Source organism: Mustela erminea, chromosome 7, assembly GCF_009829155.1.
Source record: "Mustela erminea isolate mMusErm1 chromosome 7, mMusErm1.Pri, whole genome shotgun sequence".
Classification (NCBI taxonomy): Eukaryota; Metazoa; Chordata; class Mammalia; order Carnivora; family Mustelidae; genus Mustela; species Mustela erminea.
In genome coordinates this window covers 51,725,340-51,744,447 of record NC_045620.1, presented here as the reverse complement: position 1 = coordinate 51,744,447, position 19,108 = coordinate 51,725,340, and the positions used below count along the sequence as shown (strand labels likewise).

Genomic DNA, 19,108 nt, shown 5'->3' with positions numbered 1-19,108 from the left:
CTTCCAGAACTCTGGGTTCGGCTGACCTGTGAGGGAAGCGATCCGCGTTCTGGTTACTGGATGGGCCAGACAGCAAGGGTCTCTACCCAGAGGAAGCCTGGAGCTGTTGCATTCATTCATTCAGCGTTTGCTGACCCGCTTCCCAGCTCTACGCCAGCTGCAGGAGATCCAACAGGGGAAGGACTGGCGAGGCCCCCTTCCCTCCTGGGCCTCACAGCCCAGTTGGAAAGCCCAGGTAACAGGCAAGACCATGCCATTCTGAGACTACCGCAGATGAGAGGACAGTAAATTCTGACATTGCTCTGGTGACCAGAAGAGCTCAAGGTGGTTCTGCCTGAGCTGAGGCATGAGCGAACAGTGCTCCAGACTACCAGAAAGAGAGAGAAGGAGAAAGACACCCTGAGGTGGATGGAGCTGGACACCAGGCTCGACTCCCTTCAGTGGAAATCCTCGAGTCAGGAAAATGAAAGAGGAGGGAGAGATGGACAGGGACCATGGAGGAAGGAAGGGTGGCTGTATCTTAAGTTCAGCTCGGAGCCATAGAATGGTTTTAAGGGTTGGGGGAAAGCCTGACTTGTTTTTGTTGATTTTTATGATGAGCACAGCGCTCCATATCCCAGGTGTCCTTCCAACAGAATCAGCCACCCAGAAGTGTCTGGGTAGCTTCCAGGGTCATGCATACCAAGCCGTACATTGTACATCCTTAAGATCCTGTGGTGGTCCTAGCCCATAGTCCGCCACCCCCCCAGTGTGGGAATCTGAAACTCTAGAAGGAGGTTCTTGGGGATAGGTAGATAGCAACTGTGATTACAAGGGCTTTCTGACCCACTGTGCAAGAGCCATGATGGGTGGGGAATTCGGTTTTGTCTGGGGGAGATTCTCCTGTTGGTGTTACCAATAGAATAACAAGGTTCGTGGGGGTGGGGTAGTGGGGGGCATAGTAGTATAAATCCAGAAATTGTTTTCTGTACCCCCCATTTCTTCCCTTGTAAGCATCAGTTGGCAAGTATGATGTGTGTCTCTCTCCCCTGTGGAACCTGATATGAAAAATCAGAGAGGTGGACAACCTTGTAAAGAGATCTGGAAGAGCTTCCCCACCCACTGTGTCTTGTGGAAAGGAAACAACCGGTGGTGTTAACAGGGCTGACTCCTGTATGTATACTTTTTTTCAGAAAAGGAGAAAGAAGTCAGTTTAAACCTCCAGGAGAACAAGTAGTGGTTTGTTAATGTCGTTTAAGTTTGGATAGGTTTTTAGCATATGTGGAAGTCATTTGCACATGTGGCTCTTTTGTGTACTTTAAAGGAAAACCTTGAAGAAACTGGCTAACAGATTGTGTGGCCACTGATCCATATCAGATAAAGCTTATATTTCCAAGAGCTCGCCTGCCTTCCCCAGCTCCTAGAAAGCTAGCTGAGGGATGGGGCAGGCACCTGCCTCCGGCACCACTGTTCCACAACCAAATTCTCTCTGACCCCGACCTCCATTTGACAAAGGGTAGCCCCGGATAGGAGCCAGATGAGTACAAGTTTGCTGAGCCAAACCTGTTTGCCTTTGTGCACCTTTCATCATGCCCCACCCTACTGCCAGCCCACTTCTTATTCCCCACCTGGCTTACCCTTCCTTGTGGCCTTGTTCTAGACTCTCTCTCTCTTATAAAGGACAAAACTAAAGCTGGGTCGTTTTCTTGAGCAGACCTCTAGGAAGAACCTGATTGACACATTACACTATGGTGTTAGTGGTCCCCATGGAAATGCAGTTTGCTCCTCTGGAAATTGTCTTACAGTGCTTAGTATTACTGAACACCTTAACCCAATGGAGTGAAGCTGGCTTTTAGGTTTGCACCTCCAAGACATGGAGGTGCCTGTGGGCCAGGCTGTTCCAAGCTCTGTGCTCCCTTAAATGTTTTCTGTTTGGACTCTGTTTATGTTGGGCTGAGCTTGTTGGTGTGTAACTGTAATGATATGCATGTAATTTCATGTGATATTTTTTGGTTGTCTAAAGTAGAGTCTTAATAGGGAAAGTGAAATGATGGAGCACATTTGATTTGGAGACAGAAGCCACAAAGTCTTGTCTGTGCCTCACCACATGATTCCAGGCAAGTCTGTTTATGGATACTCCCTGGGTCTTGGCACTATTTATTATATGGAAATAAGTTGTCGTCTGTTGTATCGTGTAAGTATTGGCTTTGTGGTTCTCTCAACAGGATATAGTATATGTAAAGGGTATTTTTTTAGTGGGTAGTTAAGTTTATTTATTTATTTTAAAAGATTTCATTTTTTTATTTATTAGAGACAGACCATGAGAGGGGAAAAGGTCAGAGGGAGAAACCGACTCCCCGTGGAACTGGGAGCCCGATGCGGGGCGTGATCCCAGGACTCTGGGATCATGACCTGAGCCCAGTTGCTTAACCAACTGAGCACCCAGGGGCCGTGGGTAGACAAGTTTAATAAAGAGCAACCTTTACCTCAAAATCTGTTGTACCACCACCATGATCAGATTAATCTGATCATGTAGGTCATGGTTCTTAGACTAACAAAGGGCATAATAAAAGTTGATTATGTGAAAGGGTCTTATACCGGTGCTGCACTGGCCCACTGGCAGAGAGGAACAGGAGAGCAAGGGAAAAAAAAAGAATAAAAAAGAAAAAGAAGGAAAAAAGAAGAAGAAGAAGGATCTTTTTAAAACAGTGTCAGATTATAAGATGTATTACTTTTATTAGTATTACTTTTGTGTCCTCATTGTTCATCCTTAGAAATAGTTGCTCTAGAACATTGTCCAAAAATACTTTTTGTTTAATGATTTCTTAGCAATGGAAAACTCTGGGTTACAGTAACCTAATGAAAGGAGGCCTGTGAGACGTTTAGTTGTAGGGTGAGTGCTGGCTGCCTGGGAACAGGCATTCCCCAGGTCACATTTCAGCCTCTGCTCATTCCTGGGTCTTCTTTTTCTCATTGATGTCGTCACTCCTGATCTTAGCTAACATCCTCTTGATGCAGATCATTCCCTATGTCCCAACCCCAAACCTGCTGTCTCACAAGGGTCAGTTCCATTTCTGACCAATGTCCTGCTGTCATTTCAGATTTAACATATTGAAAACCTGGTCACAATTGTCTCCTGCCCAAATAGCCCCTTCCTAAATGGCCTGCTTGTGTTGGTGGCCATCATCTGGGTCCTGAAACACTGTTGATGGCTCCATCAGCTAGACTCTCGGATAGCCTTCTTCACCAGCAAGTATTGACTGAATGGCTACTGGGCTCTGGCCTTGTTTTGGGGTTGGAAGACCCAGGACAAGTGGGCTGGTCCTTGTTTCTAGAGAGGCACTCTAACCAGGGGAAAGAAAGGCGAAATGAACAACTCCACATACTGTTTACTCAGGGACACTGAAAAGCCGAAGAGAAAAGCCTCTAGCTGCCAAGGTTCAGAGTGGCAGTAAACATCTTGGGTAGATTTTGTAGGAGTATGGAGAAAGGACCAAAGGAACAAGATTTAAAAAAAAAAAAAAAAAATGCTTAACGTAGAAAGAATCACATTAGGACATGACCTGCTGCTGTTGTTGAGAGAGTGAGGTAAGGCAGAATTGAAACTTTAAACGTTTGATGCAATAAGCAGGCCCAGCCCTCTTCCTTCTCCCTCCACCACTGCCTTTAGTCCTGTGCCCACAGAACTCATTTTTGTCACCTGTTTGGCCTCAGGGCCATTAAAGGATTTTTCTTCTTGTGGAAAATATATATAACATAAAATTTACCTTTTCAGCGATTTTAAGTTTACAGTTAGTGGCATTCATTACATTCACATTGTTGTGCCCATCATAGCTATTCATCTCCAGAACTTTTTCATCATTTCAAACTGAGTCTATGCACTCATTCAGCATTCCCTACCCTACGCTAACCCCTGGAACCACTATTCTACACTCTGTCTCTGAATTTGACTACTCTAGATAATTGATGTAAGTGGACTGTTCAGTTGTGACTGACTTATTTCATTTAGCATTGTGTCTTCAAGGTTCCATGTTGTAGCATGTGTCAGTTTCCTTCCTTTTTAAGGCGGAATAATAATCCATTTTGTATGTACACTACATTTTCTTTATCCATTCTTTATCCAACTACATTTCTTTATCCAAAATCAGTGGATTTTGGAGCTGTTTCCATCTCTTGGCTATTGTGAATAATGTGGCAGTGAACATGGGTATGCAAGTTCTCTCTTCAAGACCCTTCTTTCAATTCTTTTTCTGATATATACCCAGAAATAAGATTGCTGGATCTATATGGTGATTCTATTTTTAGTTTTTGAGGAACATCTCTACTATTCTCCATAGTGGTTCAACCATTTTATAATCCCACAGAGGGGGATATCTAGGTGTCTCAGTCAGTTAAGCATCTGCCATGGGCTCAGATCATGATCCCAGAGTCCTGGGATCGAGCCTGGCTTTGGGCTCCTTGCTCAGCAGGAAGCCCGTTTCTCCCTCTCCCTGCCACTCCCCTTCTCTCACCGCTTATATGCACACACTCTCTGTCAAATAAAATCTTTAAAAAATATATATAATCCCACAGAGGTTCTAATTTCTCCATCCCTTTTCCAACACTTTAGTGGCTATCCTAATGGGTGTGAAATGATACGTCATTGTGGTTTTGCATATCTAATGATCAGTGCTGTTGAGCATCTTTTCATATCCTTGTTCGTCATTTATGTATCTTTTTTTTTTTAAAGATTTTATTTATTTATTTATTTGAGAGAGAGAGAGAGAGATCACAAGTAGGCAGAGAGGCCAGGCAGAGAGAGAAAAGGGGAAGCAGGCTCCCCGCTGAGCAGAGAGCCCGATATGGGGCTCAATCCCAGGACCCTGGGATCATGACCCGAGCCGAAGGCAGAGGCTTTAACCTACTGAGCCACCCAGGTGCTCCAGTCATTTATGTATCTTTAAAGAGGTGTGTATCCGGATGCTTTGCATGCATTCATGCTATGAATTAAGTTCAGTTTTTTTGTTGTCGAGTTTTAGTTCTCTGTATTCCAGATGTTAATCTCTGAGCAGATATGATTTGCAAATATGTCTTCCTATCCTGTGGGTTGCCTTTTCTCTCTGTGGTTAGTGTCCATTGATGCATAGTTTTTTTAATTGTCACATTTGTCTTTTTGCTTTTGCTCTCCTGTTTTTGCTTCTGGTACTTTTCCAAGAAATCATCGCCAAATTCAACGTTACAAAGCTTTTCTACTATATTTTCTTCTTGGAGTTTATATAGTTTTAGGTTTTATACTTAGGTCTTCAATCCATTTTGGGTTAGTTTCTGCATATGCTGTAAGGTAAGGCTCCAACTTCAGTCCTTTTTAGGTGGATATCCAGTTTTGCCAGTACCGTTTGTTAAGGAGACTGTCCTTTCCCCTATTAATGGTCTCGGTACCCTTGTCAAAGATCATTTTATCATATATGTGAAGGTTTATTTCTGGGGTTTCTGTTCTGTTCCATTTGTTTTTGTGTCTGTCTTTCTACCACTACCACAAGTTGTTGATTAGTGTGGCTTTATAGTTTTATAGTTTTGAAATCAGGAAGTATTAGGCTTCCAACTTTGTTCTTTTTCAGAATTGTTTTGTTTTTTGGGGTTCCTTGAGATTCCTTGTATCTCCTATGAATGTTAGAATTTTTTTCCCTGTCTCTACAAAAAAAAAAAAAAAAAAGGTCATTTGGATTTTTATAGGGATTGAATTGAATCTGTGGACCACTATAGCTAGTATTGATACCTTTATCAATATTAAGTCTTCCCATCCATGAATGCAGGATATCTATTTGACTCTTAATTTTCTTTCAGCTATGTTTTGTTTTGTAGTGTTCAGGGTACAAGGCTTTCACTTCCTTGGTTAACTTTATTTTTAAGTATTTTATTCTTTTTGATGCTATTGTAAATAGAATTGTTTTCTTCCTTTTCAAATTGTTCATTATAATGGATAGAAACAATTGATTTTTGTGTGTTGATATTATGTACTGTTGAAATTATTAGTTCTTAACAGTTACTTTCCTTCCTTGTGGAATCTTTAGGGCTTTCTACATATAAGATCATTTAATCTATGAACAGATAGTTTTACTTCTTCCTTCTCAATTTGGATGGCTTTTAATTTTTTTCTTTCCTAATTGACCTGGCTAGAACTTCCAGTACTATGTTGAAGGGAAACATTGAAAACAGACATTCTTTCTTGGTCCTGATTTTAAAGTAAAAGAGTTCTCAGTCTTTCACCACTGAGTCATGTTAGCTGTTGGATTTTCATATATGGCCTTTATTATGTTGAGGTAGTTTCCTCCTATTCCTGTTTATTGGTTGTGCTCATTATGGAAAGGTATCAGGTTTTATTAAATGCTTTTTCTGCATCAATTGAGATGATCATACTGATTTTCCCCTTTATTCTGGGTGTTTTTTTAAGACTTTATTTTTACTTACTTATTTGAGAGAGAGTGTGTGTGAGAGAGAGAGAGAGTGGGAGAGAGAAAGAGAGAGAGAGAGAGAGAAAGAGCTGGAGAAGAAGCAGAGGGAGACAGACAGGCAGATTCTGTGCTCAGCACAGAGTCCAATGGGCCAGATCTCATGACTGCAAGATCATGACCTGAGCTGAAATCAAAAGTTGGATACTTAACCAACTGAGCCACTGAGGTGCCCTCCCCCCTTTATTCTGTTAATGTGATATATTTGCCTTGATGGATTTTCAAATCTTGAACCATCCTTGTATTCCAGGAATAAATCCCACTTGGTCCCTTTGCTCTGTGGCTGAATTCAGTTTGCTGCTTTTTTTTTTTTGAGGATTTTTACATCACTATTCATAAAGAATGATGATCTGTATATTTTTGTAGTGTCTTTGTCTGGCTTTGGTGTTAGGGTAATGCTAGCCTCATAGAATGAGTTAAGAAGTGGTCCCTTCTCTTCATTTTTTGGGAAGATTTTGGAATTCTTCTTGAAATGTTTGGTAAAATCAGAGGTGACCAACAAATCAGTATTCATTTGGGCCAGGGCTTTTCTTTGTTGGGAGATTTTTGAATACTGATTTGGTCGCCTTACTAGTTATGTGTTTTTAGATTTTTATTTCTTCATAATTCATCTTGGTAGATTGTATGTTTCTAGGAATTTGTTTATTTCATGTAGGTTATCCAATTTATTAGTGTACAACGGTTCATAATACTCATAAGCATTTTAATTCTATAAAATCAGTAGTAATGTTTCTTCTTTCATTTCTGATTTTAGTTATAATTTGAATCTTCTCTCTTTTTTTTTTTTAAAGATTTTATTTATTCTTCAGAGAGAGAGGGAGAGAGAGCGAGCACAGGCAGACAGAATGGCAGGCAGAGGCTGAGGGAGAAGCAGGCTCCCTGCTGAGCAAGGAGCCTGATGTGGGACTCGATCCCAGGATGCTGGGATCATGACCCGAGCCGAAGGCAGCTGCTCAACCAACTGAGCCACCCAGGCGTCAAAAATCTTCTCTCTTTATTCCTTAGTTAAGATAGCTGAAGGTTTCAGTTATGGTCATCTTTTCAAAGAACCAACTCTTAGTTTCATGGATATTTCTCTGTTGATTTTCTATCCTCTATTTATCCTGCTTTAATTTTTATTGTTTGTTTTCTTCTAGCTCTGTGCTTAATTAATTCTTTTGGGGGGCACTTGCGTGGCTCAGCATCCATCTGAGCTTAACCATCCAACTGATGGTTAAGCATCCAACTCTTGATTTCTACTCAAGTCTTCATCTGAGGGTCCTAAGTTCAAGCCCTGTGTTGGGCTCCATGCTGGATGTGGAGGCTACTTATAAAAAATAAATAAAAATTAAAAATGTTTAAAAATAAGTATGTGAGTGGGGGGATGGGGTAACTTAGTAATGGGCATTAAGGAGGGCCCCTGATGTGATGAGCACGGGATGTTATATGCAACTGATGAATTACTGAACACTACATTTGAAACTAATGATGTTGGCTAATTTAATTTAAATTTTTAAAAAATGTTTAAAAATAAATAAGTTGTTCTTTTTTAGTTTCTTAAGGTATACAGTTAGGTTGTTGGTTTGAAATCTTTTCTTTTAATGTGAGCATTTACAGGTATAATTTTCCCTATTGGTACTGCTTTAACTGCATTCTATAATGTTGTGTTTTCATTTTCATTTGTCACAAGATACTTTCTGATTTCCCTTTTGATTTCTTTTATGACCCATTGGTTGTTTTAAGAGTGTGGTATTTAGGGGCACCTGGGTGGCTCAGTTGGTTAAGTCTGCCTTTGGCTCAGGTCATGATCTCAGGGTCATGGGATCAAGCCCTGCATTGGGCTCCCTGCTTAACAGGGGAGTCTGTTTCTCTCTTTGCCCTATGCTGTCTCTTGTTCTATCTCACATAGATCCTTTCACTCTTGTTCTATCGCAAATAAATAAAAAAAATTTTTTTTTAAAGTGTGGTGTTTAGTTTCCAGGTATTTGGGGATTTTCTAGCTTTCCTTTTCCTGTTAACTTCTAGTTTCATTCCATTGTGATCAGAATATATACTTTGTGATCTTTTAAAATATATATTCTTGATGAACAAGGATGCAAAAATTCTTACCAAAATACTAGCCAGTAGGATCCAACAGTACATTAAAAGGATTATTCACCACAACTAAGAGAGATTTATTCCTGGGCTGCAAGTTTGGTTCAATATCTACAAGTCAATCAATGTGATACAATACATTAATAAAGGACAAGTACCGTATGATACTGTCATTAGATGCTGAAAAGCATTTGACAAAGTACAGCATCCTTTCACGATCAAAGCTCTTCAGAGTGTAGGGATAGAAGGTACATACCTCAATATCATAAAAGCCATCTATGAAAAAGCCACAGTGAATATTATTCTCAATGGGGAAAAACAGAGCTTTAAGGTCAGGATCATAACAGGGATATCCACTATCACCACTGCTATTCAACATAGTACTAGAAATCCTAGCCTCAGTAATCAGACAACAAAAAGAAATTAAACATCTGAATCAGCAAAGAAGTCAAACTTTCACTCTTTGTAGATGATATGATACTTTATTCTACATAAAACCCAAAAGACTCCACTCCAAAACTACTAGAACGCATACAGGAATTCAGTAAAGTGTCAGGATATAAAATCAATGCACAGAACTCAGTTGCATTTCTCTATACCAACAAGACAGAGAAAAGAAAGTAAGGAGTCGATCCCATTTACAAATGTATCCAAAACCATAAGACACCTAGGAATAAACCTAACCAAAGAGGCAAAGAATCTATACTCAAGAAACTGTCAAGTACTCATGAAAGAAATTGAGGAAGACACAAAGAAATGGAAAAATGTTCCGTGATCACAGACTGGAAGAACAAATATTGTGAAAATGTCTATGCTACCTAAAGCAATCTACACATTTAACACAATCCCTATCAAAATACCATCAATTTTTTTTTCAAAGAAATGGAGCAAATAATGCTAAAATTTATATGGAACCAGAAAAGACCCCAAATAGCCAGAGGTATGTTGAAAAAGAAAAACAAGTTGGTGGTATCACGATTCCAGACTTCAAGCCCTGTTACAAAGCTGTAATCAAGACAATATGGGGGCTCCTGGGTGGCTCAGTGGGTTGAAGCCTCTGCTTTCGGCTCAGGTCATGATCCCAGGGTCCTAGGATTGAGCCCTGCATCGGGCTTTCTGCTCAGCAGGGAGCCTGCTTCCCTTCCTCTCTCTCTCTGCCTGCCTCTCTGCCTACTTGTGATCTCTGTCTGTCAAATAAATAAATAAAATCTTAAAAAAAAAAAAAAAAGAAATGAAATCTTGTCATTTGCAACAACATGGATGGAACTAGAGGGTATTGTGCTGAGTGAAATAAGTCAATCAGAGGAGGACAGTTACCATATGATCTCTGATGTGAGGAATTTGAGAAGCAGGGCAGGGAGCTGTTGGGGGTAGGGAAGGAAAAAATGAAACAAGATGAGAGGGAGACAAACCATAAGAGACTCTTAATCTCATGAAACAAACAGAGTTGCTGGGGAGTAGAGAGGTAGGGATAGGGTGGCTGGGTTATGAACATTGGGGAGTGAGGGCATGTGCTATGGTGAGTGCCGTGAAATGTGTAAGCCTGATGATTCACAGACCTGTACCCCTGGAGCAAAGAATACATTATATGTTAATTAAAAACATATATTGAGACATGTTCTGTAGCCTGTCATTGGGGTACAGATGGCCCTTCTTTTCACTACATCTGTATCTTTGGGGTTTATACGCAGTAGTGCAATGAGCATGGAATGTTTTTCCATTTCTTTGTGTCCTCCTCAATTTCTTCCATAAGTGTTCTGTAAGTTTTCAGAGTATAAGTCCTTTGGTTAGGGTTATTCCCAAGTATCTTACAGTTTTTGGTGCAATTAGAATTTGGATCAAGTTCTTAATTTCTCTTTGTTCTGTCTCATTGTTAGTCTATAGAAATGCAGCTGATTTGCTGAATTCCTGTATGAGTTATAGCAATTCTTGGTTAGAGTCTTTTGGGTTTTCCACATAGAATATCATGTCATCTGCGAAGAGTGAGAGTTTGACTTCTTTGCCGATTTGGATGTCTTTTATTTCTTTTTATTTATGATTGCTGAGGCTAGGACTTCTAGCACTATGTAGAACAACAGTAGTTGAGAGTGGGCATCACTGTCGTGTTCCTGACTTCAGGGGAAAAGCTCTCAGTTTTTCCCCATTGAGAATGATACTCTCTGTGGGCTTTTCATAAGTGGCTTTTATGATATTGAGGTATATTCCCTTTACTACTGTGGAGAGTTTTAAGAAAGGATGCTATGTTTTGTTTTGCTTCGTTTTTTGTTTTTTAAAGATCTTATTTATTTATTTGACAGACAGAGATCACAAGTAGGCAGAGCAGCAGACAGAGAGAGAGGAAGGGAAGCAGGCTCCCTGCTGAGCACTTATCCTCCCCAATGTCCCGCATGGATCCCGATGCGATGCGGGGCTCTTTCCCAGAACCCTGAAATCATGACCTGAGCTGAAGGCAGAGGCTTTAACCCACTGAGCCACCCAGGTGCCCCAGGATGCTGTATTTTATCAAATGCTTTCTCTGCATCAATTGAGAGGATTGTATGGGCCTTATCCTTTCTTTTATTGTGATGTATCTTGATTGATTTGCGGATGTTGAACCACTTTGCAGCCCAAGAATAAATCCTACTTGGTTGTGGTGAACAGTCTTTTTTTTTTTTTTTTTTTTGGTGAACAGTCTTCTTAATGTTTTGTTAGATCTTTTTTTAAAATAATCTTTATTATTTTTTTAAATAAACATATAATGTATTATTAGCCCCAGGGGTGCAGGTCTGTGAATCGCCAGGTTTACACACTTCATAGCACTCACCATAGCACTTATCCTCCCCAATGTCTGTAACCCCACCCACCACTCTCTCCGTGTATTATTGGATCTTAATGTATTATTGGATCCTATTGCCTAGTATCTTGGTGAGAATTTTTGCATCCATGTTTATCAGGGATATTGGTCTGTTATGTGCCTTTCTTTCAACATGGCACTTTCCTGTCTCCTTACCTCTAGAAGTGTCCACTCCACTTGCCACAACAGAGTTAGGGATGGACACAGGTGGACATTCCCCAAGGGTAGGGGATCCCTGAGAATCAAGTACCCCACTTCTTGTCCTTTGAAGCCTCAGGTTTTCAGCATGTAATCCTTTAATAGCCATATTCCACTGTTTTCTCTCCAAACTTTGAAGCATGGTGTCTTACACCAGAAGCTGCTAAGAAAGCCCAAACAAATGCATTCATTTGGGGGCACAGGGGGCATTGAACAAAGACAGTGGTGCTGAGGTAGTTCTTTTGATATTCAGGTAGGATTTTCATAAGCTTGGAAAGCACACAGGCATTATTTCCTCCTTGGCAGAGTGTAGTACCTGAGTGAAAAGAGACATCTGTGAAACCTCCAGGAAAATGAGCTGCATTTCTCAGATATGGCTGGGGCTCACTGTAGTTCCCAAGGGATGAGACTTTAAGCCTTCTAAGAATTGAATATCTGTATAGAAGAGGAAGTGAGAATTGAAAAAATGAATTGGACATGTGTTTATGTACCTTGAAAAGTTTGGGGACACCATTTACATGTGGCTTTTTAAAGTGGCAACAAGTCCAAAAACCATTAGTCTGGAACATTACTTGCTGGGGACCAGGCTCAGGCCTTAGAGCCAGCAGTTGTGGGTCTGTGCCCCAAGTCAGACCCTCCAGGACCTGCTGCCTCGAACAGGTTTTCTGGTCTTTGTAAACTCCCGTTTCTGTTCTCTTCTGTAAATTGGGCTCATACCTCTGGAAGCACTTTGAGGACTGAATGAAACTTCTGATTCCAGGGGGAAAATGCAGATCAGTTTCTGGCTGACCATTTTGTCCCTAAGCACAGGAATTTCTGACTTGCCCCAGAAGCTTGTATCCTAACATGTCTTTCCTGCCTTCCCTTCAGCAGCTGCAGCACAGTCCTCAGCAGACAGAGAAATGAGAAAAATACCAAATAATGGGAACCTGAAGATGACAAAGGTGGCATACCCCCTGGGGCTGTTCATATGCCTGTTCATCTATGTCGCCTACATCAAGTGGCACTGGGCCTCTGCCACCCAGGCCTTCTTCAGCATCACTGAGGTGGCATCAGGGGCCCGGAGGGGCCACCAGGCTCACAGTGCCCCAGGGACAGCTGCACATGGTCATGAAGTTTTCTACGGCATCATGTTTGATGCAGGAAGCACTGGAACCCGCGTCCACATCTTCCAGTTCAACCGGCAGCCTGGAGGTGTGCTGGGTAGAGTGCCTTGGCCTCTCACTGCTAGGATCTCTTCACTCACAGCAGAGCTCTTGGGATCTCTTTCACTTACAGCATAGTGGTTAGGCTGGATGCCCTGCCTCGGACTCACCTGGAAGCTTGTCAAAAATACAGGTTCCCAGAGAGGCTGGTTCAGATGTGGGTTGGGGCCCAGGAATCTAAGTTTCCCAGGACTCCCTGACTGTCCTTACTCACAGTAGCTTCTGGTGACCACCTGAAGGCATCTGAGATCCCTGAGGGTGTTGGGTGGCCTGTCTAATCCCAGCATTCAGCAGCAGGTCAGGTGGCCAGGATCATGACTTAGGTCAGAAGCTGCACTGAGAGAGTTTAAGGTAGGAAGTTGCTCCTGACTTGGGCTAGTATGAGGCAGAGTCTGGGAAGTCATGAACTAGCCAAGGAACTGGGACCTAGACTGACATGGTGCAGCCCAGTGGGTCCAGTCAGAGTGACAGATGAGAGTGGCCTCAGCAGTGAGAAGGGAGCTGGAGCCTGAGCCCCATTATAACCTGTTTTATAAACTGCGGATGGGGGTCCGCAGGCTTCCGGCCCTAGGGTGGAGGGAGTTTATATGTGTTCTCCCGTAGCTGCTTCTGTGGGGAGATCCAGTCCAGTGCGCAGCTCTGTACTCTATCCTTTCTCCCTTTGATCTCCTTTCCTGTCACCTCTTGAACCCTCCTGCTCTGAGAGTCACCCTCCAGCTTCTAGCCTGAGTGTTTTCCCCCTGACTGCTCAGTAGGTCCATTGGCCACAGCTGGTTCTTTGCTGACCCTCAATACCTTTTGAGTAGACACTGTTCTGGGCATTTAACAGAGCTGGTGGCAACAGACACTGTTAGTAGCTCTCTCCAGAGCTGTCATGTTTTACTTTTCATCTGCTTTATCTTTTAACTCACTTCAGTAGTTGTTTTTATCTGCCAGACCTACCTACCTTCAAAAATGGTTTTTAAGCTTTTAAGACAACTTGTCAGCATGTAATCCTTTAATAGCCATAGTCCAGTGTTTTATCTCTAAAGAGACCTCCTTTCAAAAAGTTCTGTCCCTGATTTTTCCTCCTGGGTCTTCATGTCCAAATTCAGGCCAACATCCCTTGGCCACCAATGTGCCTCTAAACAGTCCCCTGCTGTATGCACATGAATCCAGGGCCTTCATAATTTAGGACAACTGTTTTTTTAAACGAAGAGAAAAAAAAATGTTCTTTAGAACCTACTACACCTATCCCAGGATAGAAAAATAACTTTTATATTTGCAGTTTAGAATTATCTGCCCTGCTCCTCAGTCAATGTAACAGGAATTAACCATATTAAAATTCAGCAGTTTAGATGGATATAGTTTTATATGTAAATCATACCTCAGTAAATTGGGTTTTTTTTTTTAAGTTCTGACCAAAGCATCAGGTAGAATGCTTATTTTGTTTATCTGGGCTAAAGAGGCAGTGTTCCGGTCACTTTGGAATTGGTCTGATTTCAGACATTTGCCTTTAAAAAGGGTGGCTAGCCATAATTATATATATTCATATATATGTTCACATTTGTACTTCTTTTTTTTTTAAACATGTTTTCCTCTTAGAAACTCCCACGTTGACCCATGAGACATTCAAAGCACTGAAGCCAGGTCTTTCTGCTTATGCTGATGATGTTGAAAAGGTAATGATTTTCTCTCAGGTCTATTTGTCCTTCAGATTTGTTTTTCAACTCGGCAACTTGTTAAAGCCAACTCCCTTTCTCGAGTGCGTTGATCTTTGCAGAGGAAAGCATCTCTGATAGTGCTGCCCTGAGACATTTCATGCTATTTAGGATAGTCAGTTGGGGGAAACTGGTACAGTGCATGGGGCCAAAGGAGGACCACGACCCCTACCCCACCACCTTCCCCCACACTCCAGCTTCCCAGGCCCTTCCCCCAACCACCAGGCATGCCACCCAGAAGTCTTGGCGCAGTTCAAAAACACAAAGGCTACAAACTGACAAAAAAAACAGTGTTTGAGGGTTTGTTTTTATTCCAGTTCCTTCAACTGAAGATGACAAAAGTTGACAAAAAAATTGAACTTAAAATGTATTTTGCAAAAATCCACAAAACCAAATAAGTGTAAAAGTGATTTACTTAAACTGTCCAATAATGATTTTTGTAAATTCGTAACTTTTATACTTCTCAACTCCTTAAAGCTTACAGCTACACTCATTCAGGACACCTGTATTTCTGCTAAGGTGCTGATGAAATGGACTGGGTAGTAACATAGCTACTATTTCCTTTTGAGTCAAGTATGTCAGGGCACCTGAGTGGCTCAGTTCAGGGAGTGATCCTGGGGTCCTGGGTTTGAGCCTCATGTCAGGCTCCCCAGTGGGGAGCCTACTTCTCCCTCTGCCGCTGCCCCTGCTTGTACTCTGTCTCTTTTTCAAATAAATAAATAAAATCTTAAAAAAAAAAATAAAGTAATACATATTTTTGTGCACAGGTCCATCTTGATATCAGATAGTAAATTCATAGGACTGCTTTCCTGTGGCTTGGTTAAAAAACAAGTTGAAAACAAAAAATGAGTGATGTTAGAGTAACTATAATATTACACACGAGTAAATTAGGTAGCTTTAGAATAAACTCGTAAGATTTTTAAAACCTTAGTTGTTTTAGGCAATGCATATTCAAGTGGGACATATTTCACAGCTTCACAGGGCAGGTGGTGAGAGTGTTCCTCCTGCTCCATTCTTCCCTAGGAGGGCTGGTGATCCTGGTTTCTTTTCTTTTTTTTTTTTTTTTTTTTTAAGATTTTATTTATTTATTTGACAGAGAGATCACAAGTAGGCAGAGAGGCAGGCAGAGAGAGAGCGGGAAAGCTCCCTGCTGAGCAGAGAGCCCGATGCGGGATTCAATCCGAGGACCCTGAGATCACGACCCGAGCTAAAGACAGAGGCTTAACCCACTGAGCCACCCAGGTGCCCCCTGGTTTCTTATGTCTTTCAAGGACTTGTTGACATACCTATGAACAAATTCATCTGTATTCTTCCCTTTCCCCTGTTTATTTCACATAAACAATAGAATGGCATTCATGTTGTCATGTACTTACTTGTGTCCCTCATCAATATAATAGAGAGAGTATTTACTATCAGAATGAGAAGGGCTTCCTTTATTTTTCTGGCAATGATATTGCAGTGTGTATGGGTACATTGAATTTATGGGAACCAGACCTCCCCTGAAGGACATTCAGGTAATGTCTGAGAAAGGCTACGGTTTGTCACCTTATTGAACTTCATTACCCACATATTTAAGGGCATCCATCTCAGATGAATTCATAGAATGAGATTTCTGAGTAAGAGGAATGTACGTTTTCTCCTTGGGCAGGCCTTGCCAAATTGTTCCCTCAGCTTTGTAGCTGTTGGTAATATCCAGAATTACTTTACCAAAGTTGTTTTCCCACCTTTGCACTGACACAGGGCCTTAGCCAATTTTGGATTTCAAGCATTCTGGCAGGTATAGATGATTCCTTTGGGGTTTTCAGCACCATGAGAAACCCCAGGATTCATTCATGATGTCCAGAGGAGTCACAGCTCATCTGAGATCGTCTGGTGAGGGTTGGTGATGGGGCTAGGCCAGAGTTTAGAATAGCAGAACCCTCTTATGTGCCTTCACCCCACCATGCACCACTGCCAGGAGTGTTGCTCTGTACTCGCCTGGTCTCTATACCCCTCACACTCACAAGCACCACTTAGGTCGTTTTCTGCCAATTTGGAAAGTTAGAAGAGGATGTGTTTGTAAGTTAATAAAGCCAAAAGGGTTGGGGGAACATCTGTGACCCTGTATGCTGAGCTTTGACAGACCCTACTTTTACCACATTCACAGAGCACTTCAGGAATTCAGGAATTACTGGATGTAGCTAAACAGGATGTTCCTTTTGACTTTTGGAAGGCCACCCCCTTGGTCCTCAAGGCCACAGCTGGTTTACGTCTGTTACCAGGAGAAAAGGCTCAAAAGTTACTGCAAAAGGTGATTTTACCCATTTCCCCCAGCGGGGTTGGGGGGGCGGTAGGGGCTGGTGGATAGCTTAGGATAACTGAAAACACCAGATACTCAGCCAGTGTCTGAGCAGTCAAATGGGCTATGTAGAAGCTTCCTGAAGAGGAAAACACATCAAAATGTTAACAGCATCACCTTTAGCTGTTCCTGTTTTCTATAATGAACCTTGTTATGTAATAACAGTAACTTTAAGTATGTGTTGAGGCCTTTTGAAGGGCTTCCCCCCATGCAGAGACTAGATCCTTGTAGAGGGTTATAGAAGCCTGAGTTCCTGACGCTTCATTTCCAGGCTGCATGTTCTCATGGTAACTGCCAATTCTTCTCTTGGTCTGATCCACAGATGTAACTGCTGAGGAGGCCTTTACCCTTCCCCTGCCAGGATCTGACTCTCACATGGCCCAGATTGCCGCCAAGCCTAGCGGCAGCCCTGCAAAAAAACTATGAACCCTGTTTCTTACAAGTGCCTGGACAGTTCTTGTTGTCAGGCCCATTAGGAAAACTGCTTTTCATCCTTAGTACTGTTTCTAAACTATGCAGCTGGTAAATGATGAAATGTTGTACATTGGTCAAGGTCCATTGTAAAAGTTACCTTTACATGCTCAAGTCTGATTGTAGGTCACAGGTGTAGTTGGGATGTGCAGATGTACTGAAGTTTCTGTATGTTAGTACTTGCTAAAAAATGGGGAAGGAAGTGCACCCAAATGCTGCTGCTCACTGCCTTTACCTCCTGGCTACAGGGCCACCTCCTGGGTCCCAGGCTGAGCTCTGCTTTGAGGAGCTTCTGGAGCCTCATCTCCAGTCTAAAGCAGGGCAGTGTTTGGGGGCCTAGCAGGCTCAAGGTGCCCTTGAGCTCTTCTAGCTCAGAGTGGCTTTAAAACAGGGTTCTTCAAACACACATTGGAGAGGATGTGGAGAAAGGGGAACCCCTTACACTGTTGGTGGGAATGAAAGTTGGTGCAGCCACTTTGGAAAACTGTGGAGATTCCTCAAAATATTAAAAATAGAGTTAACCTATGACCTGGCACTTGCACTACTCGGTATTTACCCCAAAGATACAGATGTAGTGAAAAGAAGGGCCATATGCACCCCGATGTTCATAGCAACCATGTCCACAATAGCCAAACTGTGGAAAGAACCGAGATGCCCTTCAACAGACGATGGATAAAGAAGCTTTGGTCCGTCTATACAATGGAATATTACTCAGCCATCAGAAAGGGTGAATACCTAACTTTTGTATCAACATGGACGGAACTGGGGGAGATTATGCTGAGTGAAATAAGTCAAGCAGAGAGAGTCAGTTATCATATGGTTTCACTTACTTGTAGAGCATAAGGAATAACATGGAAGACATTAGGAGAAGGAGAGGAAAAGTGAAGGGGGAAAATCAGAGGGGGAGATGAACCACGAGAGACTGTGGACTCTGAGAAACAGTTTTAGAGGGAAGAGGGGTGGGGGGATGGGTGAGCCTGATGGTGGGTATTTTGGAGGGCCCATATTGCATGGAGCACTGGGTGTGGTGTATAATCAATGAATCTTGGAACACTGCTAATGATGTATGGTGACTAACAAAACACAATAAAAAAATTTTAAAAAGAAGGTTTTCTTCAGGGTAGCATCTGCCTCCACCAGTCCAGGCAGTAGATAAGGATATCACTTGCAGAGGATTCGAAAAATTTAAAATAAGACATGAATTTTATTACTTCACAGCACCAGCTGACACCCTCTGCTGTTTTGTCATGACCTGCTGAAAGCACGGTGTAATTGGAAACTTTGAATTTTGACTGTAAAGGATAATGGTGTGTCTCCCTTTACATTTAGGTGAAAGAAGTGTTTAAGGCATCGCCCTTCCTTGTAGGAGATGACTGTGTTTCCATCATGAACGGAACGGATGAAGGTAGGGTCTCCAGGAGCTCTCTGTGCAACGAGGCTGTCCTGTGAGACAGGCCATGTGCAGGGTTGCTATGGGAGCTTTCTCCTCAGTCAGATATGGGCAAGCAAGAACCAAAGTGACAGTCCGATTGTATTCGGTGTCACTGTCTTCAGAGGATCTCTGGGGGGCCAGTATTAGAGACAGATTCTCATCTCAACGAGCTCCAAACCTGGCACAAATGAGGTTTCTGAAAACAAATCATCTTTTCAGCTTTAAGAACATTTAGGGAGAATCCCCAGATTTTAGAAGTTTGTTAATGCTGAGATAGAGACTGTCAGGTTCTTCACCAGCTCCTGATTTTAAAATATGACCAGGGGAGAGGGAGAGCAAAATTCTCTTTCCAAAAAGAGGAAGTTCATGATAAAGAATAGGAGGGAGAGAT

The 19,108-nt window shown here is 42.1% G+C and overlaps 1 protein-coding gene across 7 annotated transcripts in view; it reads left to right on the top strand.

Annotated features, from left to right (window-relative positions):
• The window catches only part of ENTPD6 (ectonucleoside triphosphate diphosphohydrolase 6), a 43,250-nt gene that overhangs the window by 464 nt on the left and 23,678 nt on the right, over nucleotides 1-19,108 (top strand). For 3 of the 7 annotated variants that reach the window (XM_032351609.1, XM_032351604.1, XM_032351608.1), the window contains exons 2-5: nucleotides 12,442-12,765; nucleotides 14,361-14,437; nucleotides 16,623-16,766; nucleotides 18,615-18,690. In XM_032351609.1, the coding sequence (XP_032207500.1) occupies nucleotides 12,474-12,765; nucleotides 14,361-14,437; nucleotides 16,623-16,766; nucleotides 18,615-18,690 (589 nt within the window). In that variant the 5' untranslated portion in view covers nucleotides 12,442-12,473. The remainder of the gene's footprint in view (nucleotides 1-12,441; nucleotides 12,766-14,360; nucleotides 14,438-16,622; nucleotides 16,767-18,614; nucleotides 18,691-19,108) is intronic. The other 4 variants (XM_032351605.1, XM_032351606.1, XM_032351610.1 and 1 more) reach the window with 4 other exon arrangements.